The sequence below is a fragment of the Ictidomys tridecemlineatus genome, chromosome 10 (genome assembly GCF_052094955.1).
Source record: "Ictidomys tridecemlineatus isolate mIctTri1 chromosome 10, mIctTri1.hap1, whole genome shotgun sequence".
In the NCBI taxonomy this organism is placed as follows: Eukaryota; Metazoa; Chordata; class Mammalia; order Rodentia; family Sciuridae; genus Ictidomys; species Ictidomys tridecemlineatus.
The window spans coordinates 135,187,077-135,207,504 of NC_135486.1; the positions used below are offsets into that span (position 1 = coordinate 135,187,077).

Genomic DNA, 20,428 nt, shown 5'->3' on the forward strand with positions numbered 1-20,428 from the left:
ATCTACCCATGTGTGCACAGACTCGGGCTGCCCAAGGTCACTCTCCTCTTTGGCAGAGCTGGGAACTATGATTGACTCCAAACCTCTGTACTTTCCAGGTCTGCCTTTGGGGCCACAGAACTGGCATGAATCAGTGAGGCGGCCAAAGGAAGGGACCGGCTGGAGCAGAGGCCAAACCAGGGCACGCTCGTCCCACTGAAAGTCACTCACACTTATTTCCCAACTGTCTACACGAGATGGTCTGCTCATTCCAGCCATCTTAAACAGCACCTGCACTCCCTCCCCACACTGGGCTATGATGAGTACCCCCAAGGCGCTCCACAATCCACAGAAGCAATGGGAGTCAGTTCCTGAACAATGTCATTGCTGTTAGCAGATATTTGCAAGGCCAAAGGTCTCAGCTTGGACAAACCCTGGATCTGCACAGGTTGGGCATTCCATCCCTGAGCTGAACTTCACCTGTTCACTGAGAAAACAGCAGTTCACATTTTTGAAAAAAATATACAACAAATTCAAGTGTGGTGGCAGTGCAGCTGTGGAAGTTGGAGTGCATTTCCTGCTGAAATCCCAATGGGAACTTTGCCTCCCACCCCAACTTCCTCTCCACCTTCAAGGAGCAGGGTGACTTCCCAAGGAAGAATGACTGCAGAAACTCAACACTAAATGACAGCTCCTCAATCATGGACGCCATCGCCCATTTGCAGTCCAGTCCTGAAGGATGACTCTCTGGAGGACAGGACCCCTTCACAAATGGTACCTGACCTTCCCCTTGGGATGTGCTTACAGATGCACGTTTGCAGGGTCTGCCTTTTCCCCAACCACAGGCCAACACGATCAAAGTGAGCGTCTCAACAGAAGAGGGTGCTGGGGGCCGCCACTCATCTCTATTTGGGGAAGTAGACTCTGGTACGCTCCTGAGTCACACCAATACAGTCCCCAGTAGAAATGAAGTGGCCTACTTCCCACCATCCTACCTGCTGCTGGCATGGACAAGGCAGGCAACTGGAGGTCCAGAGGTTGGGGGTGGGTAGAATTCACCCTGCTGCTTCCACTCTGATATGTGCGGATGGCAGATTGTTTAAAAGTCACAGTGCCCCTTGCAGAACACAGTGGAACACACAGAAAATGGAAAACCATGTGCAAAAGCAGATCCTGCCTGAAAGTTCTAGGGAATGTCTTCATGAGGATAAACGAAAGCAAGTCCTACCCACCAGCTTTGGTGTCGCCGAGGACCTTGTGCCCTGGAGTTGAATGTTGGGCTGGCTCCCAGGACTGACAACACAGGGGCATATGGTACGGCAAAGGCTCCATGCTCAGTGGGCACAGGTCCCCAGTGACTGCAGCTAGGGGCCATGGAGGGACAGAGCTCACCGATTATTCATGAAAAGCTTAATATCCGGTTCACCCCCCCCCAAAAAATCTGATGTCTTCTAAGGTTTTGATGTGGGCAACTACTTCAAATAAGAAAATCCCACTGCCCCTAAAAACAAGTGGGAGGGCCAGGCTCAAGACACACATCCCACCTGGATGCCTAGTGAGGTGACAGGTGACTGGCCAGGGGATCACTTGCTCGCCAGTACTGGGGAAGACGACACTTGGCAGTTTAACTGCCATCTTAATGGCAACTCTGGAAGCTCTCTTCCTAAGAGGGTCTCAGGAGGATCAGAGGAAATAAGGCAGTGCCCCAAGGATGGGGTGACATCTTAGGCAACAGGCCCACCCTGTTGGATCCTGAAATTGGTGAGAAAAATCTGTCAATGTGGAAGAATACTTATGCTTTGAGAGGTTTAGTTCCCTAGCCAAGAGGTTTTTTTCCTTAAGGGCAAGGAATCCAGACCTCCTCCTTGCTAGGCTTCAGTGAGGTGCTACTCTTGCTGTTCGGGCCAGCAAGGCCAGGCATGGCTGTGCGCACCTCCCTTTGCCCCCAGAGGAGACAACTCGAAGGCTGAGCTCTGCCTGGAGCTGGGAGGAAAGCCCGAGGAGTGAAGATGCTCCATTTCAAGTGGGGTTTGGACCGGTGTCAACACTGTCATTTGTGTTGTTTTTTTAAAGCTCTTGAAATTGAACCTTGTGTCCTCCATGCTGGTTAGACACCCAAGGTTTCTTGCTCAGCACTTCTGGGTCCAACCCATGCCCAAGCACCTGTGAACAGGCAGTTTTTCCAACTCTGAGGTGCTGCTGGGTAGCCCTGGATGGGAGATGCCTGGACTGCCGAGCCTGCAGGGCCTTTGCTAAGACTCATCTTGGAGCCATCCCGCCTTTCATCAGGGAGGTGAGCCAAACGTTCACCACTCAGCAAGAGGTCAGCTCCCCACACACCAGGGCTCCCACGGGAGGTGGACGAGAACTTCTCATGAACCAGTGTGGTCCCAGACCAAGGCATCACAAGCAAACGCCATGCTCCAAAGAGCTCCCTCTGCCCGGGCACAGTGCCTTTTATCACAGCAGCACAACACAACGGTCTCCTCCCAAAAGCCCTGAAGTAGACCCAAACTGCCATCTTGGCTGCAGTGAGAGCAGGGAGCAGGGCAGCCCTGCCAGCATCTGCTGCAAGTTCAACCTGCAAGTCCCAGGCACATCCCCCAGGAAGCAGCCTGCGTCTGAGGTTCAGCATCGCTGCTGAACGAAACGGCCCACACCCTCCACATGGCATCAAAGGAATGGGGGAAGAGGAACCTGTTTCCAGCCCAGCAAGTCACAGTCCAGTCCCACCTGTGGACACCTCCAGGTCTTTTCTATGGTTCCCACAATGACAACATCTTAGACATAACTTCACTGCTTTTATAGCATCCCAGTTTTTACAAAACCAAGGTGTCATTTAGTTCTCCCAAGTCCAAGGATGTAAATGTCTCAGGCTAGGAGGAGACTGAGAACAGGGGACTCCTCAGGGGCAAGGTGGCCACCAGCTGCCACAGGAAAGTGGGCAGAGGAGAGGTGCCGGCAGCTGCAACGAGGAGACCCAGTTCAGAGCAGCACCTGCCCTGTTAACAGGCCACTGTGGACTGATCGTCTGAGGGTGGGACATGCAGACCCCTGTCAGAGGGAAGGGCAGGAGTCTGACCCTTGTCGCAAGCTTGTTCATATTTGAGTGTTACTGGGGTAACACGCCAGCGGGAGCTCGAGTTTGCTCAAGCTGCTCTAGTTTTGCAACATTTGGAAGCTGAACAGAACACGAATCTTTACTTTGATGGAGTTATTAAAAAATAAAAAACACAGACCTGAATTTACTTGGACTTCGCATAACCCTCCTTTCAGGGTCTCAGAAGCACCAAGGACAGCTCCCTGGGCACCGCTGGGCCACCAGAGCCAGACAGACCCCTTTTTCCCCAACTCTCAGAAGGACAAAGCAGCAGCGCCCAATCCCAGGTACTCACACAAAGAAGGGCATCAGCTGGGTGAGGGTCTCCTTCTTGGGGCTGGCAGCAAACTCGGGCACCATCTGGATGACTTTGTTCATGACGCTGCGCAGGTAACTCTGGAGCTGCTTTCTCCGTTCCTCTACGAACTTGGCATCCTGAGGACAGACAGAAGGTGTGCTGGGTGGGCTCCCCTCACTGTCCAGGAGGACCCCATGGAGCCCGCCGCATCAGTTCACCCAGCCGGCTCTAGGGCGTCTCTCGCCACTGCTTTATGAACAAAGTGCGACTGTTCACAGGTGGGGGACAGCTGGCCAGAACCTCCGGCAGTGTGCCCGGATGATGCCCAGCCAGCAGGGGTGGCTGCTCCCTCCTGGGCACAGCAATGTGCCAAGCGTGGTCTCGGGACAGAACCAAGAACATGACTTGGGTATCGTGTGCCGAGGCATTCACACCCAGTGAAGAAGACACAAATCGAGGACCACAAGGTAAACACGTAATTACTAATCACGCTCAGTGCTATGAGAGGAGATTAATTCTGCTTTCAGTTTTTAAAAATATTGTCATTAAAAATCTTTAATGACAATATCATTGCTTCAGGAGGATTTTTTTATTAACAATTTCCACCTTCTCTTGATAAAACTAGGACATCTGGTGGCACCCTGCTGGTGTGGTGCACATGTGCCCTGTCCCCTACAGGACTCAGCCTAATAGGGGTGGCACTGAAGAGCCCCTGAATATGGGGGTAGGGGCACTCAGAGGCTTGAGTTCCACACCCATCACTCGGCCCCCTCTCCCCAGCACCGCCTGGCCTTCTTAGACACGTGCCCAAGCCAGCAGAGGGCGGTGCTTGGAGCCGTGTGACACCGTCCCGTTTGAAGTCCTCGACAGTTTGGAGGGAGGGGACTACAGATTCTATAGCCAGCCCCACCGCGCCCCACTGCACTGGTGGGCCCTGGCTCAACAAAGCCACCCTGGGCTGTATGGGTGCCAGCCAAGGCTTCCTCTGAAGCTCCTTCTGGGCTAAAGACCAAATGGGGTGTGTTAGCGACGAGCAGGGAGAGGGCAGTGGCAGGGTTGTTTCAGCCTCACAGCAACATGAGGAGTGTAGTCTGATGAAGGACAGGTGAGGACAGGCAGCCCAGAGCAGATGGCACCTCACCCCCGGCCCTGGGGATTGCGGGGGCACCCTCCTCTGCTCCCAGAGCTGACACAAAGCCGGTCTGCAGCAGGAGCTCAGTAGAACCTGTCTAACGAGGCCATGTGCTGAGACAGCACCTAGAAAACCTGCCCAGCACCCAGTCTCAGCCAGAGCATTCCTACGAAGCCCTGCCAAGGCCCTGGACCTGGCATCTCTAATCCACGGTCAGCAGTTACCAAATGAAGACACAGGATGCCCAGCGCCACGTGAACTCCAGACAAACAACAAATGCATTTCCAGCCAAAGTATTCTCCCAGAGAGAACCTGCCATGCCGCACGGGGACACCACACTGAGAAACTGTCGGTTGTTCATCTGAAATTCAAACCTCACCAGGCACCCCCATCTCTGAGCACCAGGAAACTGTGCTGCCAGCAGGAGCCCCTTGGGGCCACCCAAAGTCACCCCCTGATGAGTGCATCTTTGAAGACCTTCCCCAGAGGATGGCAGCACTCGAATGGCCATGGGTCACTAGCATCACTGCCAGCAGGGTCCCTGGCCAGGCTGGAACCCCACATCACCTGGAGAGGCAACTGTGGATGAGGAAGACACCTGGCCCAGAAAGACGAGGGCCCTCCCAAGCCAAAGCCACTGGGGCTCTGCAGGCCGGGCTGTGTTCTCTGGTGTCTGTCACGGATGGGAGGTGTGCCCCAGATGCTCCTGTGAGACAGTGCAAGAGCGTGTCATGAAGTAACGAGGTGTGTCCTAATCAGACCACAGGGGACAGGGCGTGGCTAGAGGAAGTATGTCACTGGGAGTGTGCCTTTGGGGTTGATGTTTTGTCACTGGTGAGCAGAGCTCTGCTTCCTGCTTGCCAAGGGCTGAGCCGCTTTCCTCTGCCATGATGTTCCCCCTCATCTCGGACTCAGAGCGGAGTTGGCCGACAATGAACTGAACCACTGAAACCAGGAGCCAGAACACTTCTCCTCTGTTGTCCTCGTCAGGTCTTTTGGTCCCCGAGCCCCCACCCGTCATTAAGCGATTACACACCCTTCCTCAGGAAGGTGGTCACTGCGCCAGGTCAGAGCTGAACGGGGCTCATCAAGTCTCGTTTTTAAATCTGCACAAGAAACCCTCGAAGACAGTTTGAGAGGCTGCTGCAGGAAGACGAGAGCTAATCAGCCCTGGAGGAGCCTGGGAAGATTCCTTTTTGGGAAGGGGATGCTCAAAACACTCTCAGTAACAAGAAGAGATCACAGATGGTCTCTCAGGCTTCCTGTGGGGCTAGCTGAGCCACGGAGGCCTCCACCCTAGAGTCTAATGCCCTCAGCACTTGTCTGAAACCTCCCCTCACCCTACAGCGACTTGGCAGAGATGGGGGTTGTCCCCTGGAGGAACCCCAAATGCCCAGGCCTCACGGTGCCAGGTCCTGCTGTGAGCACAGCCACCGTGGCAGCCGCCTCCACTTGAAAACCAAGCGCCGGTTACCTGAGCTGTTCAAAGGAAGCAACAGGATCTTGACGTCTTCATCTGGGCCCTCTGTGCTGGACCGACCCAGGCTGCCACCTGAGGCTCACGAGGGGGAGGGTCTTGCCCAGGAGCTCCAAGTGATAGCCTCCCTCAACCTGCACAAGAAAGATCTGCAGCTTCCCCTACACCAGGCTTCCGTTCAGATCCCACATCCAGGTTGGCTTTAGCAGAAGCCACCTACCACCTCTGTGCCAAGGCAGGCAGGGCTGCGTGACCTCCAGCCTCTGTCCTGGATGCCATTTCTCTGTGGTCTCCTCCTAATCTCCACCTGAGTCTCTGCACGTAACTGGGTAGAAGGTGACCTGACGGTCATGGAAGACCTCAAAATGAGTCATAGAAGCCTATGGTTTCCTGTGGCTATGATTTTTTTTTTTAAATGAAAATCTTTAAAGACATCAAGAAGGGAGGGAGATGGGAATAGGAAGGACAGTAGGACGAATCAGACATAACTCTCCTCTGCTCATATAACAAGAGGTGTATCCTAACCAGTAGATTGACCCACTTACATGGGTTAACTGGGTGGTAACTGTAGAGGGTAGGGCATGGCTAGAGGAAGTGTGTCCCTGGGAGTGTGCAAGGATGTGCAACTCCACATCATGTACTAGAATGGGACTCCAACTAGAGTAAGTCACACTCTGCATGTTTATAATATGCCAAAATATACTCTACCATCATGTATAGCTAAGAAGAACAAATTTTTAAAAATACACATGGGATTAGAATAAAACTAAAGATGTCAAAACAGCAAATTCTTTTTAACGAATCCCTGTAGCGCTTCGTCTAATGGTCTCCGCCCTTCTCCCCATCTGCTTCATCGTCTTTGCTAGAGTGTTTTAAAGTAGATCGCAGCCATCATGCCTACCTGAGTGTACGTTTCTAAACACTTAAGAACATTTTCCTATTTAACCACAACACCATTATCACCTCTAATAAAATCACTGCTAATTGGTTGATGCCATCTAATAGCTAGTTGTATTTAGGAGCATTTGGGTTTCCAGAGCTGCAGAGCCTCCTGCCTTTCTGCTTGGAATCGATTCCCTCTTGGGGAGGCTCGAGTTCTGGCCTGGCAAGGACAGTCCCGCCATTTTCTCCACAGGCGCTAAAGGGGGTTCACAGACGGTGTGGTCCACGTCTATGTTTTGTGTAAACTGAGCAATGTTTAAAAACAATCAGGAGACTTCTATACAAAATCCAGGTTCTTGGCTTCCCTATAAAAAGGATCAGTCCTGCTGGTGGGCAACAGCTGGTCAGCAAGGACGCTCAGGAGCTGGAAGCACAGTGCCACCGTCCTGCCCAGCTACTCCCCTCGGTCCCACCCCTGTGCGGCCTCCACGAGCCTGTGAGTTTGCAGCCCCTACTTTACCCCACATGAGTGGCTGCGGCCTGGCAAAGCTGCTGCAGGGGCCACAATGTGCAGGATCCACATGACTGGGTCACATTCCCTGAGGCCGCGCGGTGCCACCTACCAGCTCTGAGCCCTGGTGTGTGAAATGGGAAGAAGGGAGTGCCCTTCACAGGTGAGTGCCTGGGGGCCAGCATGGCCTGCTGGGCTCCTGTCCCTCAAGGCATAGGATAGGGAGGGGGTGCTGGGGAGGCTCCCCGGGAGGACTGCCCACATCGGCAGGCGGGATAAGGAGGGCTTTCACTCAGAAGATGCTGCTGCCCCAGCTGCCTGGAGGAGCAGCAGCCAGGTCCATCAGGTGGTCCACAAGGGCACCCTGGGGAGGGGTGGCATGCCCAGAATGGGAAATGCAGGAGGGAGCCTGCCACACAGCTGCAGAACAGAGGCCTGCGAGGAAACACTAGTCCAAGGACAAGTAGATGTGGGGGATGGAGAGGCAAGGCAGGCCGCCTGCTGCCGAGGTCCAGAGGAGGGAGGACGAAGGCCCCAGTGGAGGAGTGGGATGGAGAAGGAAGGTGGCTTCTGCAGCCATCTGGGCAGGGAGGCAGAGCGCAGAGGACCATGTCACAAGTAAACCCGTCCTGCAGAGACCCGTCTGTCACATGGGGCACACAAGCGATCACTGTACTTGCCAGGGACCAAAAGGGAGTTCTCCTTCAAAGAATAGCCTGACAGTGCCAGGGACCAAAAGGGAGTTCTCCTTCAAAGAATAGCCTGACAGTTACAAGAAACAGCCCCCTAGGAGACATCTCGCCTGGGAGACACCCTGCAGCCATCCATCTCCCTGAGACATCCTGCGCTATCTCACCTTGTGAAGACTTCTAGCAACTGCCGATAAGAGAGCTCCCCCCATCCCCAGCCCATAAATACCCCTGTGTGAACAATAAAAGTTTGCAGCTTGATCAGAACTTTTGTCTTGCTGTCACCCTTCGTGTCTCTTGTCCCTTCATTCCTCCCCATCTAGGTTCGCTGCCCACGTTGATGTGTCCTGCCGGTCGGGACATGTACTCACAGGGGCTTGGGTCATCTGAGTTTTTTGGTTGTGCTCCTGGGGCAGCAGCCCCAACAGATTGGAAGGGATGGACGGATGCCAGCCAGGTCCCTCTGGGCCGTCTAATGAGTCCTTGCTGCCTGTGGCCCCACTGCCATTGTGTGTGGTGGCCCGATAGCAGTAGAATTGTCAGTCCCCACTTTAAAAAAAAAAAAAAAAGGCATTCTAGACTATTTTAATGGGAACTTTTTCTCTCCAGAAAATGTATTTTGAGCCTCAAGAAAATAAAGACACCATCAAAATTAAGAATAACTGTTCTAATGAAATTCATCTGGAAAAATAAGAGATCCAGAATAGCTAAAGCAATCCTTAGCAGGAAGAGTGAGGCAGGTGGTGTCGCTATATCAGACGTTAAAGTATACTACAGAGCAATAGTAACAAAACAGCATGGTACTGGCACCAAAACAGACTGGTAGACCAATGGTACAGAATAGAGGACACAGAGACTATCCCTCAAAATTACAATTATCATATATTTCACAAAGGTGCCAAAAACATGAACCAGAGAAAAGATAGCATCTTCAACAAATGGTGCTGGGGAAACTGGAAATCCAAATGCAACAAAATGCAATTAAACCTCTCCCTAACTCTCACCACACACAAAACCTAACTCAAAATGGATCAAGGACCTAGGAATTAAACCAGAGACTCTGTGTCTAATAGAAGAAAAAGTAGATCCTAATCTTCATGTGGGATTAGGCCCCAACTTCCTTAATAAGACTCCTATAGTGCAAGAATTAAAACCAAGAATCAATAAATGGGATGGAATCAAACTAAAGTTTCTTCTCAGCAAAAGAAACAATCTGAGGTGAACAGAGAGCCTACATCCTTGGAGCAAATTGTTACCCCTCATACAGATAGAGCACTAATCTCTAGGGTATAGACAGAACTCAAAAAGCTAAGCACTGAAAAACAAATAACCCAATCAACAATGGGCAAAGGACCTGAACAGACACTTCTCAGAAGAGGATATATAATCAATCAATAAATACATGAACAAATGCTCATCATCTCTACAGAGAAATGCAAATCAAAACTACTTTAAGATATCATCTCACTCCAGTCAGAATGACAGCTATTATGAAGACAAATAACAATAAATCTTGGCGAGGATGGGGGGAAAAAGGCTCACTCATGCATTTCTGGTGGGACTGCAAATTGATGCAGCCACTCTGGAAAGCAGTATGGAGATTCCTTGGAAATCTGGGAATGGAACCACCATTTGTCCCAGCTATCCCTCTCCTCAGACTATATTCAAAGGACTTAAAAACAGCACACTAGAGGGACACAGCCACATCAATGTTTATAGCAGCACAATTCACAATAGCTAAACTGTGGAACCAACCTAGATGCCCTTCAGTGTATCTAGGATAAAAAAAAAGTGGCATATACACACAATGGAATATTACTCAGCATTAAAAGAGAATAAAATCATGGCATGTGCAGGTAAATGGATGGCGTTGAAGAAGAATGCTACATGAAGTTAGCCAACCCCCAAAAAACAAATGCTGAATTTTTTCTCTGATATGAGGAGACTGACTCAGTGGGGTAGGGAGAGGGAGCATGGGAGAATTAGATGAATTCTAGATAGGGCAGAGGGATGGGAGGGAAAGGAAGGGTACAGGGGATTAGCAAGGACGGTGGAATGTGATGGACATCATTATCCAAAGTACATGTATGAAGACTTGAATTGGGTGTCAACATACTTTATATGCAAACAGATATGAAAAATTGTGGTATATTGTGTAATAAGAATTGTAATACAAAAAACACACAAGTACATGCATAAAGACATGAATTGATGTGAACATACTTCATACAAAGATGAAAAATTGTGCTCTATATGTGTAATAAGAATTGTAATACATTCCGCTGTCGTGTATTTAAAAAAATAAAATCAATGAATAGTAATCTAAGAAATAAAATTAAAGCAATAAAAAAGAATTGTAATGCAAAAAAATAAAGTACATGTATAAAGGCATAAATTGATATGAACATACTCTATATACAAAGATATGAAAAATTGTATTCTATATGTGTAATAAGAATTGTAATGCATTCTGCTGTTGTGTATTTAAAAAAATAAAATCAATAAAACTAAAAAAACATGATGGAATGCTGTGAACAGGTAACAAGCAGGGCCCTACACTTTGCCCACATGGTCCTTGGGCTCTTCCTGGCAGAGGGCCACACACCACCCCCCAGGGCAGAACCCCCCTGGGTACCCCTAGGACCACCATGACATAAGATAAACAGAAGGTCCAGTCCATCAGGAGTGTCTCTTGAGAGAGAACCATGTCAGAGCCAGCTGATATGACAATGTTGTTGGCTAGAAAATTCCAGAACTTTGAGAGAGACTCAGAGACCCCAGCATTGAGGTCTTCTGGCCCCGAGACAGCATCCCGTGCCCACTATGACAAGACTGGCCCGCCAACCCCGTTTCTGTTTCCAGAGCACAAAGGCAGGCCAGGTTCTGGCCAATGTAAGGTGACAAGAGTGAGGCAAGCAGAGTTCAGGCCTAGCCGCAAAAAGGAAAATCTCCTGCAAGTCTCCCTCTTCTCCCTGCCCCCTTCTGGGAGAACGGAGGCCCCATGTGAATATGGCCGAGCCATGCGAAGAAAGGCAAGCTCCCGGAGTCCCCAGCTCTAAGTTGGATCTGGGACCTGAATAGGAAACTAACTCATGTTGCAAGCCATCAAGTGGGATCCACGCCGCTTGCTGGTCAGAGGCACCTGTGTCACATTTGCTGGCTCACTCACCACACCTGGGGCACTGGGCATCCAAGGAACATGCCCTGGTAAACAGAGGTGTCTCATCCTTACAGAGCTTAGGTCCAGGAGACAGTAAGCAGGACATGAGTGCGTAAGGATGACCGCTGGGGCAGAGACAGCTTTAGCTGGTGAGGAAGAAAGGAAGCGCCTGGGAGGAGGCCTGAAGAAGAGGCCTGAAGAATGAGAGGAAGGAATCCCAGGAGCAGAGGCCCGCAAGGAGCCTGCTCGGCTCCTCCAGGGAGGGGATGCTGGTGGCAGGGCCCAGGCTGGAGGCCAGGGAGCTGAAGAGGGTGGAGGAATTTGAGTTGTAATTCAGACCTAACCCAGGAGGGACTTGCAGAAGGGTGCAATCATTGATCTGATCATTCAACTGTCTGGTGACATGTTGGCTCACTCATTCATCCATCAGACATTCCTTGAAGGCCTACTGTGATCCAAGCTCTGAGAATAGAAAGATAAATAAGCCTGGATCCTGCCTTTAAGGAGCTTACAGTTACTTGGGATCGTTATAAAACAGTGCAACAGAACCGCACTACACACTTGATAAAGGCCTGCTGGGGGCACATGGGGACCATGACTGTGTCGTAGTAAGTACTAGGAGAAGAAACATCAGGGGTGGTGGCAGGAGGAGTGGTCGCTATCGCTTCTCCTCTGCCAGGCCCTGGGCAAGGCACTGGAGACATTCTGTGTCACTGTACTCTGTACTCAGCATCCCACTAGGTCAGGGCTTCTTAGCATTCCCATCTCAGAGGGAGGAAGCTGGACTCAGGAGTCAGGCACCAAGGACTCAGACACAACCACACAGGGACAGGGTGGAGACAGGAGTGGTCCAGGCCCTTACTGCTCACTCTGCTGCAAGACAGGGAGGGCAAGGTGTTCCAGGCAGAGAAGAGCCCGAGATGCAAGTCTGTGGTGGCCTGGAGGGATAGGGACCACAGGACTCAAGAGTGGGGGCAGTGAACCTGAGAGTCGGAGGGGGAATGCTGGGGGGACCCTGGGAGGCCACACTAGAGAATCTGGACTCCACCCTCAGGGTGACAGGTGTTTAAGCATGCAACGACAATCAGCCTTCTAGGAGACTGGAAAGGGTTCTGACACTTGGGTTTTAAAAGCCACTCTGCTTGTCCCTGGAGTGCTGAGAACCTGCCTTCCTGTTTTCAAGCACTAGGCCCCGGGAGGTGGGGATGCAGGCCTGATTTTGCCACTTGAGTCAGGGGGAGCAGGCCACAGTCCTCCACAAGTGCACATAAACCTGTGGACTTTGCTGTATCGCAAGTGTAATGCCTAGACTCGCTCACTAAGGCCTGAGCAGCTGTTTCTGGAAAGAACATTATGCAATTGCTAATTGGGAACCTGAGAAGAGAAATTCCCGTTATCGCCACTTTGAAAACCCTCCACGGAGACATCTGCGAGCGATGACTAGCGGGCCATGCCGACTCTCCTAGCTGCTCCCAGACATCACCGCGCCCCTTACAAGCTTTTGAGTGGACGTGTTTATCGAAGCTGTCTGAAGTGTCCTCACCTGAGAAACTCGGGGGAGATAATGAAACTGCAAATGCAGCAAAAGAAACTGCCCTGATCTTTGCAGGGGGCCCAGCTCCGCCTGCTCACTCAGGAGGGCCTGAGGCTCACAGGGGGCCAAGCAGCCATGAGCCACCTGGACGTCATATCCAAAGTACACGTATGAAGACTTGAATTGGGTGTCAACATACTTTATGTAAGAGGTCTTCGACTGGCTAAGGGGAGCTTTTCCTGGGTGGGTGGCCAGCAGTGGGAATGCGCCGAGGGTGGCAGACAGGGGAGGACGAGGACTTCCTTCTTGGTTTTGCGAGGGGAGAGCAGAGCGCCCTGTGTCTCTGTAGCACCCGTGGTGAGACCCTCCTCCTGGAGCCTCTAGAGAGACCCACCAACTGAGAGGCTGAATTTGCTGTCCCTCCCCTGAAGGGACAAGGGAAGCCTCCTATGGGCAGGGAGATGGAAGAGGCTGCCCGAGAGTGAAGCAGGAGGATACGGCTGGCAGCCAGCAGCCAGAGCCCCGCACTCTGGCTCTTGCCGCCAGGCCCGCCTCCTCACACCAGTGCTGCAGTCAGTCCTAAGGACAAGACGTGCCGGCCATGTGAACAGCAAGGGAACCCCAAGCACTCGTTGTACCCCAAATCCTGGCCTCCTGGTGGGATGGGAACAGCGGGAAGAGGCTCCACGTTCAAGATCTGATCCTACCCACCTCCCAGCACCAGAGGCCCTTCCTCTCTGCCCGTCTGCCTCTCCAGCCCCACCCTCTCCCTGGGCAGGAGAGAGGAGCCTCGCGGGATGGTTACAACTACTGCTAACCGGGTTACTAGGGGCAGCCAGGCCTTATCCTTGCCCAGCCCAATAGCCCCGGTGGATCCTGGGCCACCTGGAGGAAGCCGCAGTCCTCACTGGGCACCACGCCCACCCATGACCCGGCTCCTCTCGTCCTCTCTGACCCCAGGCCCTTCCACTCTCCTCGCGCCATCTGGGCCTCCTTGAACGTGCCACAGGCACTCCAGGCCCCTGCGCCTGCTGATGTTTCTACCTGGGAGGCTCCTTCTCCTGACAGCTCTCAGGCCACATCCACTTTCTAAACATCTCTGCTCAAATGTGTCTCCTGAGACGCTTCCTGGCCACTCCGAGACCAGAGTCGTGGCTTCCTACCCCTTTGTTTTCCGCACAGTGGTGACAAGATCTACCCTGAGTGCCTGGTGGTAGTGCCTGGCATCCAGGAGATGCTAGTAAGTATTTATAATCAAACTCTCCGCAGACCACCTCTTCATCTGCATAGGTCAGGAGCATCTGAGCTCAGGACCGTTCCACTTCCACTTGACAGACATGCACACCAGGGCACAGAGGAGCTGAGGAACTTGGCTAAGCTCATACAGCAGGCAAATCGGACTTGGAAGATGAGTCAGGTCTTTCTGGCTTCTCCCTCTAGAGGCCACACTCACCCACTTTGCCAGCTCTGCTGTGAGCGTCTTTGGGAACGAAACGCCCTACCCAGTTCTGCACTCAGTTCCAGTGAGACTCCAGGGTCACCAGAAAAGTAGGCCTCTGCACCCCTAGCGGGAGGGTAGTTGGAGGGGGAGGGAAGAGGACATATGGAAGGGGTGTCACATGCAGATTTTACCCACTGAACTCTCCTCCTGAGGCCCCCCAGCCCCAGGTACCATGGGCTTCCTCTCTCTTCGGTCTCCTCTGCCCTCTCTCCAACCGCATGGCTCTGTTGGAGACCTGTTGGTTCTGCAAGGAGACTCCTGCCCGCCACCGTCCTCCCTTGGTCATGGTTGGCACAGGCTCCAGAGGGAGCCCCAGACAAACCCTACAAACCAGGGGGCACAAAAACCTGGTACAGAGACGTTTCTAGCACTAAGTCAGACAGACCAATCCCTTCCTCTTAGGCCCGTGGGGATCCACCTTGGCTGCTCTTCCCGACAGGAGTGTTGGGCTGCCTGAGGTGGGGGGCTCTCTTGCTCCTGCCCTGCAATGCTGCCCACGTCTTCAGGGAAGTCAGGGCCCTGAGGGCCCCGGTTCCCTCACTTGTAAAGGGAGTGGGCGGGTCACCTCTTAATTTCTTTCCTCTGGAAACATCGAGAGCTCTTGGCTGAGGCAGCCTCCTTCCTTTCATCCAGGATCAATTAAGGCACAGAGAGAGAACCCCTTAAGTTCTCAGCCCCCCATATTCCTGCTAGTTTCAGGGCTTCTCTGTAACACAATAGGCACTGCCCAGTCCCCACAGCCCCTCCAGGACACCACTCAGCTAGAGTGATACCAGGCACAGAGGCCTGATGTCACAGCGCTGCCCAGGCCTCGGGAACCCCGAGGTGCTGCAGGGCTGCTGAGAGTCCCCACTCTGCCCAGGACAGCGGCCACTGGCAATCGCCACAGTCTGTGCAGACTTCCTGCCTATTTCCTTACTCGGCTCCAGAGCCACGTCCCTTCCCCAGAGTTCCTTGGATGTCCCCTTTTGCTCTTTTCCCTCTCTATTACAGGATGGCTCGAGAACGGGAACAACTAAGCCGAGCAGAGGAAGACGGAGGGGATCACGGTCACAACAACAGCCAGGGCCTGAGCTGGCCCTTGGGGGCCTGGTGAGGAGGTCTGTCTCACCATCCCCCAAAGATGAGGGCCTGAGCTCACCCCCAGGGCACTGCTAGAACCAGCTGGGCCGGGTGCTGGGATCTGAGTCCCGTGGGCTAACACAGAGCCCTGCTCCTAGCCCCCTGGCACATTCACAGGAGGAAAGCAAATCAGCGTTTCTTAGAGGCACTGAGCTGAGCACAGTCAGGGTTTGGGTTCCCTGGGGCAGTCTCACCCCACTGTGGGATCCTGGGGGAACTAGGACCCAAGAGGCTCCTTCCTTTTGCCAAGGTCACACAGGATGCACAAGGGCCAGGACTCAGATTCTAGACTCTCTGACCCAGTCCCCACCCCGTTGTTCCGCTAGATTTCTGCCCCTAACTCCGTGTAGCACAGTGGTGGCAAAGGAAACCAGGAGCCCTACCTGTTACAGCAGGTAAGGCCCTCCCAAGGAACTAAAAACATCCTCCTGACAGACACATAGGGAAGAGTGGGCACGGCCAACCACGGCGTGACGTCCTGTGCACCCGTCCTCCCACCCGACACAGCACCACCTCCCCAGAGCCCTGATGACCGTGTCCTTCTCAGGTCAGTGAGCAGAGGCGCAGGCAGGCGGAGGCCTCCCACCTCATGGATCTGATCCTTACAGAGCTGCAGGGGGAGGGAACCCATGTCCCCTGGTTCCACCTCAGCGCCTGGTGGCAGCCCTCAGGAGGGTGTGAGGGGCTGCTGAGGACTCCCTGCCTCCGTGTGACTCCCAGGAGGTGGGCTGCCCCAAGCCTGGGTTCCAATGGCCCCTGGGGGGACCCTGCATGTGAAGGGAAGGAAAACCAGACTCAGGAGCTCATCACAAACCCCGAGACCCACTCCACACTTCCTCCACAGGAAAGGCCGGGGCTCTGCACCTGCGCCAGGCTGCGCTTCCCTCCTCCAGGAGCTCCGTCCTGAATGCGGCCAGGGGCAACGTGGCCTCCGCCCCAGACCACTGCTTGTAAGAGCTCATCATCAAACAGAGGACGGCAGACCACAGCCCCTGGGCAGGCGGCTCAAGGAGGGAATGCCCAGGAAGGAGCTTGGAGACGACAGAACAGCATCCACAGGGTCACCAAACTGTGCTGGGCATCAGACGGAATGCGAGTCCTGCCAGCCATCTGCAGTGAAGACCCACCCCATCAGAGGCCGGGAATGAGTGTCGCTGTCTCAGGAGGGCAACAGGGGAGCCATGGGGGGCCACATGGGGGCTACAGGGGGCTGAGGCACACTTACACCCACACGATGCTGACGCCGCCCTTTACTGCAAACTCACTGGGTGCAAAGCACCATGGGATGGGCTTGCCGCGTGCTCTGCCACCCTGCCACCGCTTCGTGAAGTAGTTTCTCATGTCTCCACTTTCCAGATGAAGACACTCAGCTTCCAAGACAGTCGGGCCTCCTCCAACGTGACCCCACTGTGAATCACTGCTGTGCCGGAGTTCAGCACCCCTGAGGCTGTCCCGCCTCTTAAGACCCACGTAGCCACAGCCACAGGACACCTACAGCTCTGCTAAAGCCAGAAAAAAAGACCAACTAGCTCTGCAGCTCACATGGGCTGAACCAGACACCATGGTTCTAAAACTTCCCTCGTCCCGGGCTGCGGGAGGGTGGAGCATGCGCTTCACAGCAGTGTCCCTTGCTCAGGGTGTGCTGGATGCGTGGCCTGAGTCCCCACAGGCAGGAACTGGCCTGCGATGTCTCTGCACCCGGTGCCACCTGGCACAGGCTGGGCTCCCCGTGAGACCCTGTGGCAGGAAGGCAGCGGGCTCCAGGGAAGCTGAACCCTATTTTTCTCTGTCATCAACTCCGCGCCCAAGTGAGGCCGGGAGGAAAGGGAGAGGCTGGCTCAAGACTCATGGGAACGACTCTAAGGGGAAGGACGAGTCCACATCCAGATGTGTCTCCTCCAGGGCAGGCAAGCCCCATGGCAGCAGGGTCGGGGTGACACAGGCAAGGGAAGGGGCGGTGTAGACAGGCCAGCCACTGCTCGATTCCCAGAATGTGGCACTGTGGGAAGGTGAGGCCATTACTGCCAGGTGGCTGGGAGTTTTATGTGAAATCTCAGATTTTAAAATATCGAAAATTTGTTTTAAAAAAGTTAAAGACTACGAGGAGCAAACAAAACACAAGCCACATAAAGCCACCAATTTAGCCCTGTGATCTAATTGGATACTGCTTTAATTGGAGCACTTTCCACTAACTCACAGTGGCCAGGGTCAGCAGGCAAGGAGCTTAAGCACATCACTCTGGCTCTGGGGACGTCCTTTCCCCACCTGTGCAGTGGCCATGGCCAAGGCCCGTCTCAGAGGATCAGGGCTTATCCCAGCACAGGACACACAACACATAACAAGTCTCCTGTTTAGAAGAAAACATGATTCAGGATCCTCATCAAAAAACTACCATGTGTTGGAGCAGATGAAAATATTGGGTCAAATTAAACGTAGTGGCTTAGACGACCCAGGAACTCCACTCACAGTATCTACTTCGAGAAATTCCAGGCCGGACCACACACGGGGTGACACACAGAGAGATCCCTGCAGCTGTGTTGGAGTGCGGGACAGTTGGAAGCCACACAGGGGCATCTCTGGGGGAAAGCACAAGTGAAACGGGGTGATGATGCCCAAAATGTGGAGGACAGGCACTGCAGCAAAGTGCAGGGAGCTCAGCCCCAGGGAGCCCAGGCACACTGCTGAGCGAAGCAGGAGGAGGACGTGCTCAGGGTCATGCAAGTGAGTTAAGAGCACAGACAGACGACATGGAGAGCCCCTCTAGAAGGAACACGCACTGTCAGATACAAACCCCTGCAGCAGCCACTTGTGGTGGGGACAACAGGAGGTGGGGGAGAAGGGAAATCGACCAGGGCCTCACAGTGACCACAGCACAGAGTGGCAGGAGCGAGGAACAACACAGACTCGCTGTTTTGTACCCGAGTCCAGAAAGGAAAATGGAAAGGAGAGAGAGAATTATCATGTCCACACCCGTTTCCTGCAAGGACCTCCCTCCATGGCACCTAGGGACTCACACAACCTTAGGTTCTGGCACATTCTGCCCTGAAAAGCTCCCAAGTCTCCTAAGCTGAACTGAGTTGTAGAACTCCAACCAGGAACTCAAGAGTGCGCCTGACATTTACGCCCTGTCTCCCTGGGGACACCCTACCCTTCTGTCCCCAGACTTCTTAGCACTTGTTCTGGCTGTGCAGGCCCCCAGGTCAGCACAGTGACACAGACATGTACTGCCACTCCCCCATTATCAGTGCACAGGTCCCACCCCCCTAGGCCTTTTTTATAAAAATTCTCTTCAACTAAAAAACCTTGACTGAGCCTCTTCCATGTGCCTGGTTCCATGCTAAGTCTGGAGAGATGGGAGGTAGAGGTCGGACACCCTATCTCCTGGGAATCCTGAGTTCAATGCAAACCAAATGCAAATCAGATGAAGCAAGAAAAATAAGGGATTCTTCTGCAGTTCTGCTTAAGAATGTTATTTACCCTGGGCACAATTTCTAGGGTCTCCCCAGAAGACGGAAAGCAAAAATAAAATCAGAGTCAGGTAAGCAACCATCCTAGCTAAACCAGAGACGTGTCCCCACGCAGGGCTTAGCTTCCTTATCTGTAAATCCAGAGGGTGGCAGCTGTTGTCACCCATGTACTGACCCACTCTGAGCCAGGCCCTGTGCTAGGAGCTGGGACCCAGGGGTGAATGAGGGACCAGGACAGAGAGCTGCTGCTGCTCACCAGACACCCGACTGTTCCTTTCCATTTCCCAGCAGCTCGGCAGTGAGGCTGGGGCCACGGGAGCAGGGCTGGCCAGTGGGTGGTGAGACGTGGCGGGACCCAGTTCCAGGAGGGTGGACTTGGATCTGGCGTCCCTCATTTCTCTCTTCAAAGGAAATGCGGCTAGAGGTAGGGTAGTACCCTCTCCCCTAGTGCTCCTTCAGATGTGCTCCACGTTTCTCTTCAGTCACCGATGGCCAGCAGTGGCTGAGCTGGGATTGTCAACTCCATTGCACAGATGGGCCAGTGTGGCACAGATCTGCAGGGTTGCCAGGGTGAACCTGGGCCTGGACTTCAGATCTGAGAACTAAAAGGGACTTCAGAGGCTTTCAAAGGAGGTTGCTGCAGGTCGATGAATCTTCACCCTTTACCTGGCGTGAATCATGGGGAAAGACGACCACAGCTGCCTTCTACTGAGAGCTCACTGAGCGCTAGGTCACTGTGGACATTTTCCACGTTATCTTATTTAGTAATTATTAGAGTAATTGATAATTAAAACACCATCACTAAACCCATTATACAAATGAGGAACTTGAGGCACAAAGGTGGGAGATACTCATCCAAGGTCAGGCATCCATTGAGCAATGGAGCTCTTCTCGGTGCTGACTGGTGGAACAGTGTGGCCCAAATACAGACAAGGAGGACCTGAGGGGGCCATGCTTTCCCTACTGTCTTGAGGATCTGGAAAAGCAGCGGCCACCTCTCACCCTGCTTCGGTTCGGGCATTGTAGGCATGCCTGCTGGCCACCAAAAACCGGAGGCGTCTGCTGCGTCCCCACAGCTCTCCTGGAGAGAGACCCGCCTGGACCCTAAGAGCAGGGCGTGGCAGAATCCCCGTCCATCTGCTGCTGGGCCTGAAGCAGGCCTGTGAGGAGCCTGGTCAGTGCTTCCTGCTGGATCTCCCAGTGTGGGCGGCAGGGAGGAGCGAGCGGAGGCCGAATGAGGACTGAGCCATGTCAGGCCCACTTGGCTGGCGCATCTCTCCGGCCTCCCTCAGAGATTTATGTGCCATCGTCAGAGGGCAAAGGGAGGCGCTCACACGGTGGAATACCACACAGCAGCGCACCAACCAGCACCGCCACTGCCACCTGTGGCTAGGCGTCACCACGTCATGCGGAGGGAAAGCGGGATATGAGGGAGCACACGCTCCGGGAGCACGTAAGGTCTCCAAACAGCCAAACCACTCCTCGGCATCAGAAGTCAGGCCCCAGGGCCCTTGGGGGAGGGCGTCTGGAGACCCGTGGTCTAGCCCACGTCCAGCACTATTGGCACAGGTGTGTT

The 20,428-nt window shown here is 53.4% G+C and overlaps 1 protein-coding gene and 1 long non-coding RNA gene across 4 annotated transcripts in view; one reads left to right on the forward strand and one right to left on the reverse strand.

Moving 5' to 3' along the window:
* LOC144367557 (uncharacterized) overlaps positions 1 to 17,460 on the forward strand; it is a 49,395-nt gene extending 31,935 nt beyond the window's left edge. The window contains exons 2-4 of the long non-coding RNA XR_013427063.1: positions 99 to 15,363; positions 15,821 to 15,932; positions 16,230 to 17,460. This is a non-coding gene — a long non-coding RNA (uncharacterized LOC144367557). The remainder of the gene's footprint in view (positions 1 to 98; positions 15,364 to 15,820; positions 15,933 to 16,229) is intronic.
* The window catches only part of Snx29 (sorting nexin 29), a 375,232-nt gene that overhangs the window by 12,206 nt on the left and 342,598 nt on the right, over positions 1 to 20,428 (reverse strand). For 2 of the 3 annotated variants that reach the window (XM_078024349.1, XM_078024351.1), the window contains one exon: positions 3,375 to 3,514. The exons of the other annotated variant lie outside the window; for it this stretch is intronic. In XM_078024349.1, coding sequence (XP_077880475.1) covers positions 3,375 to 3,514 — 140 coding nt within the window. The remainder of the gene's footprint in view (positions 1 to 3,374; positions 3,515 to 20,428) is intronic. 3 annotated transcript variants of the gene reach the window in all.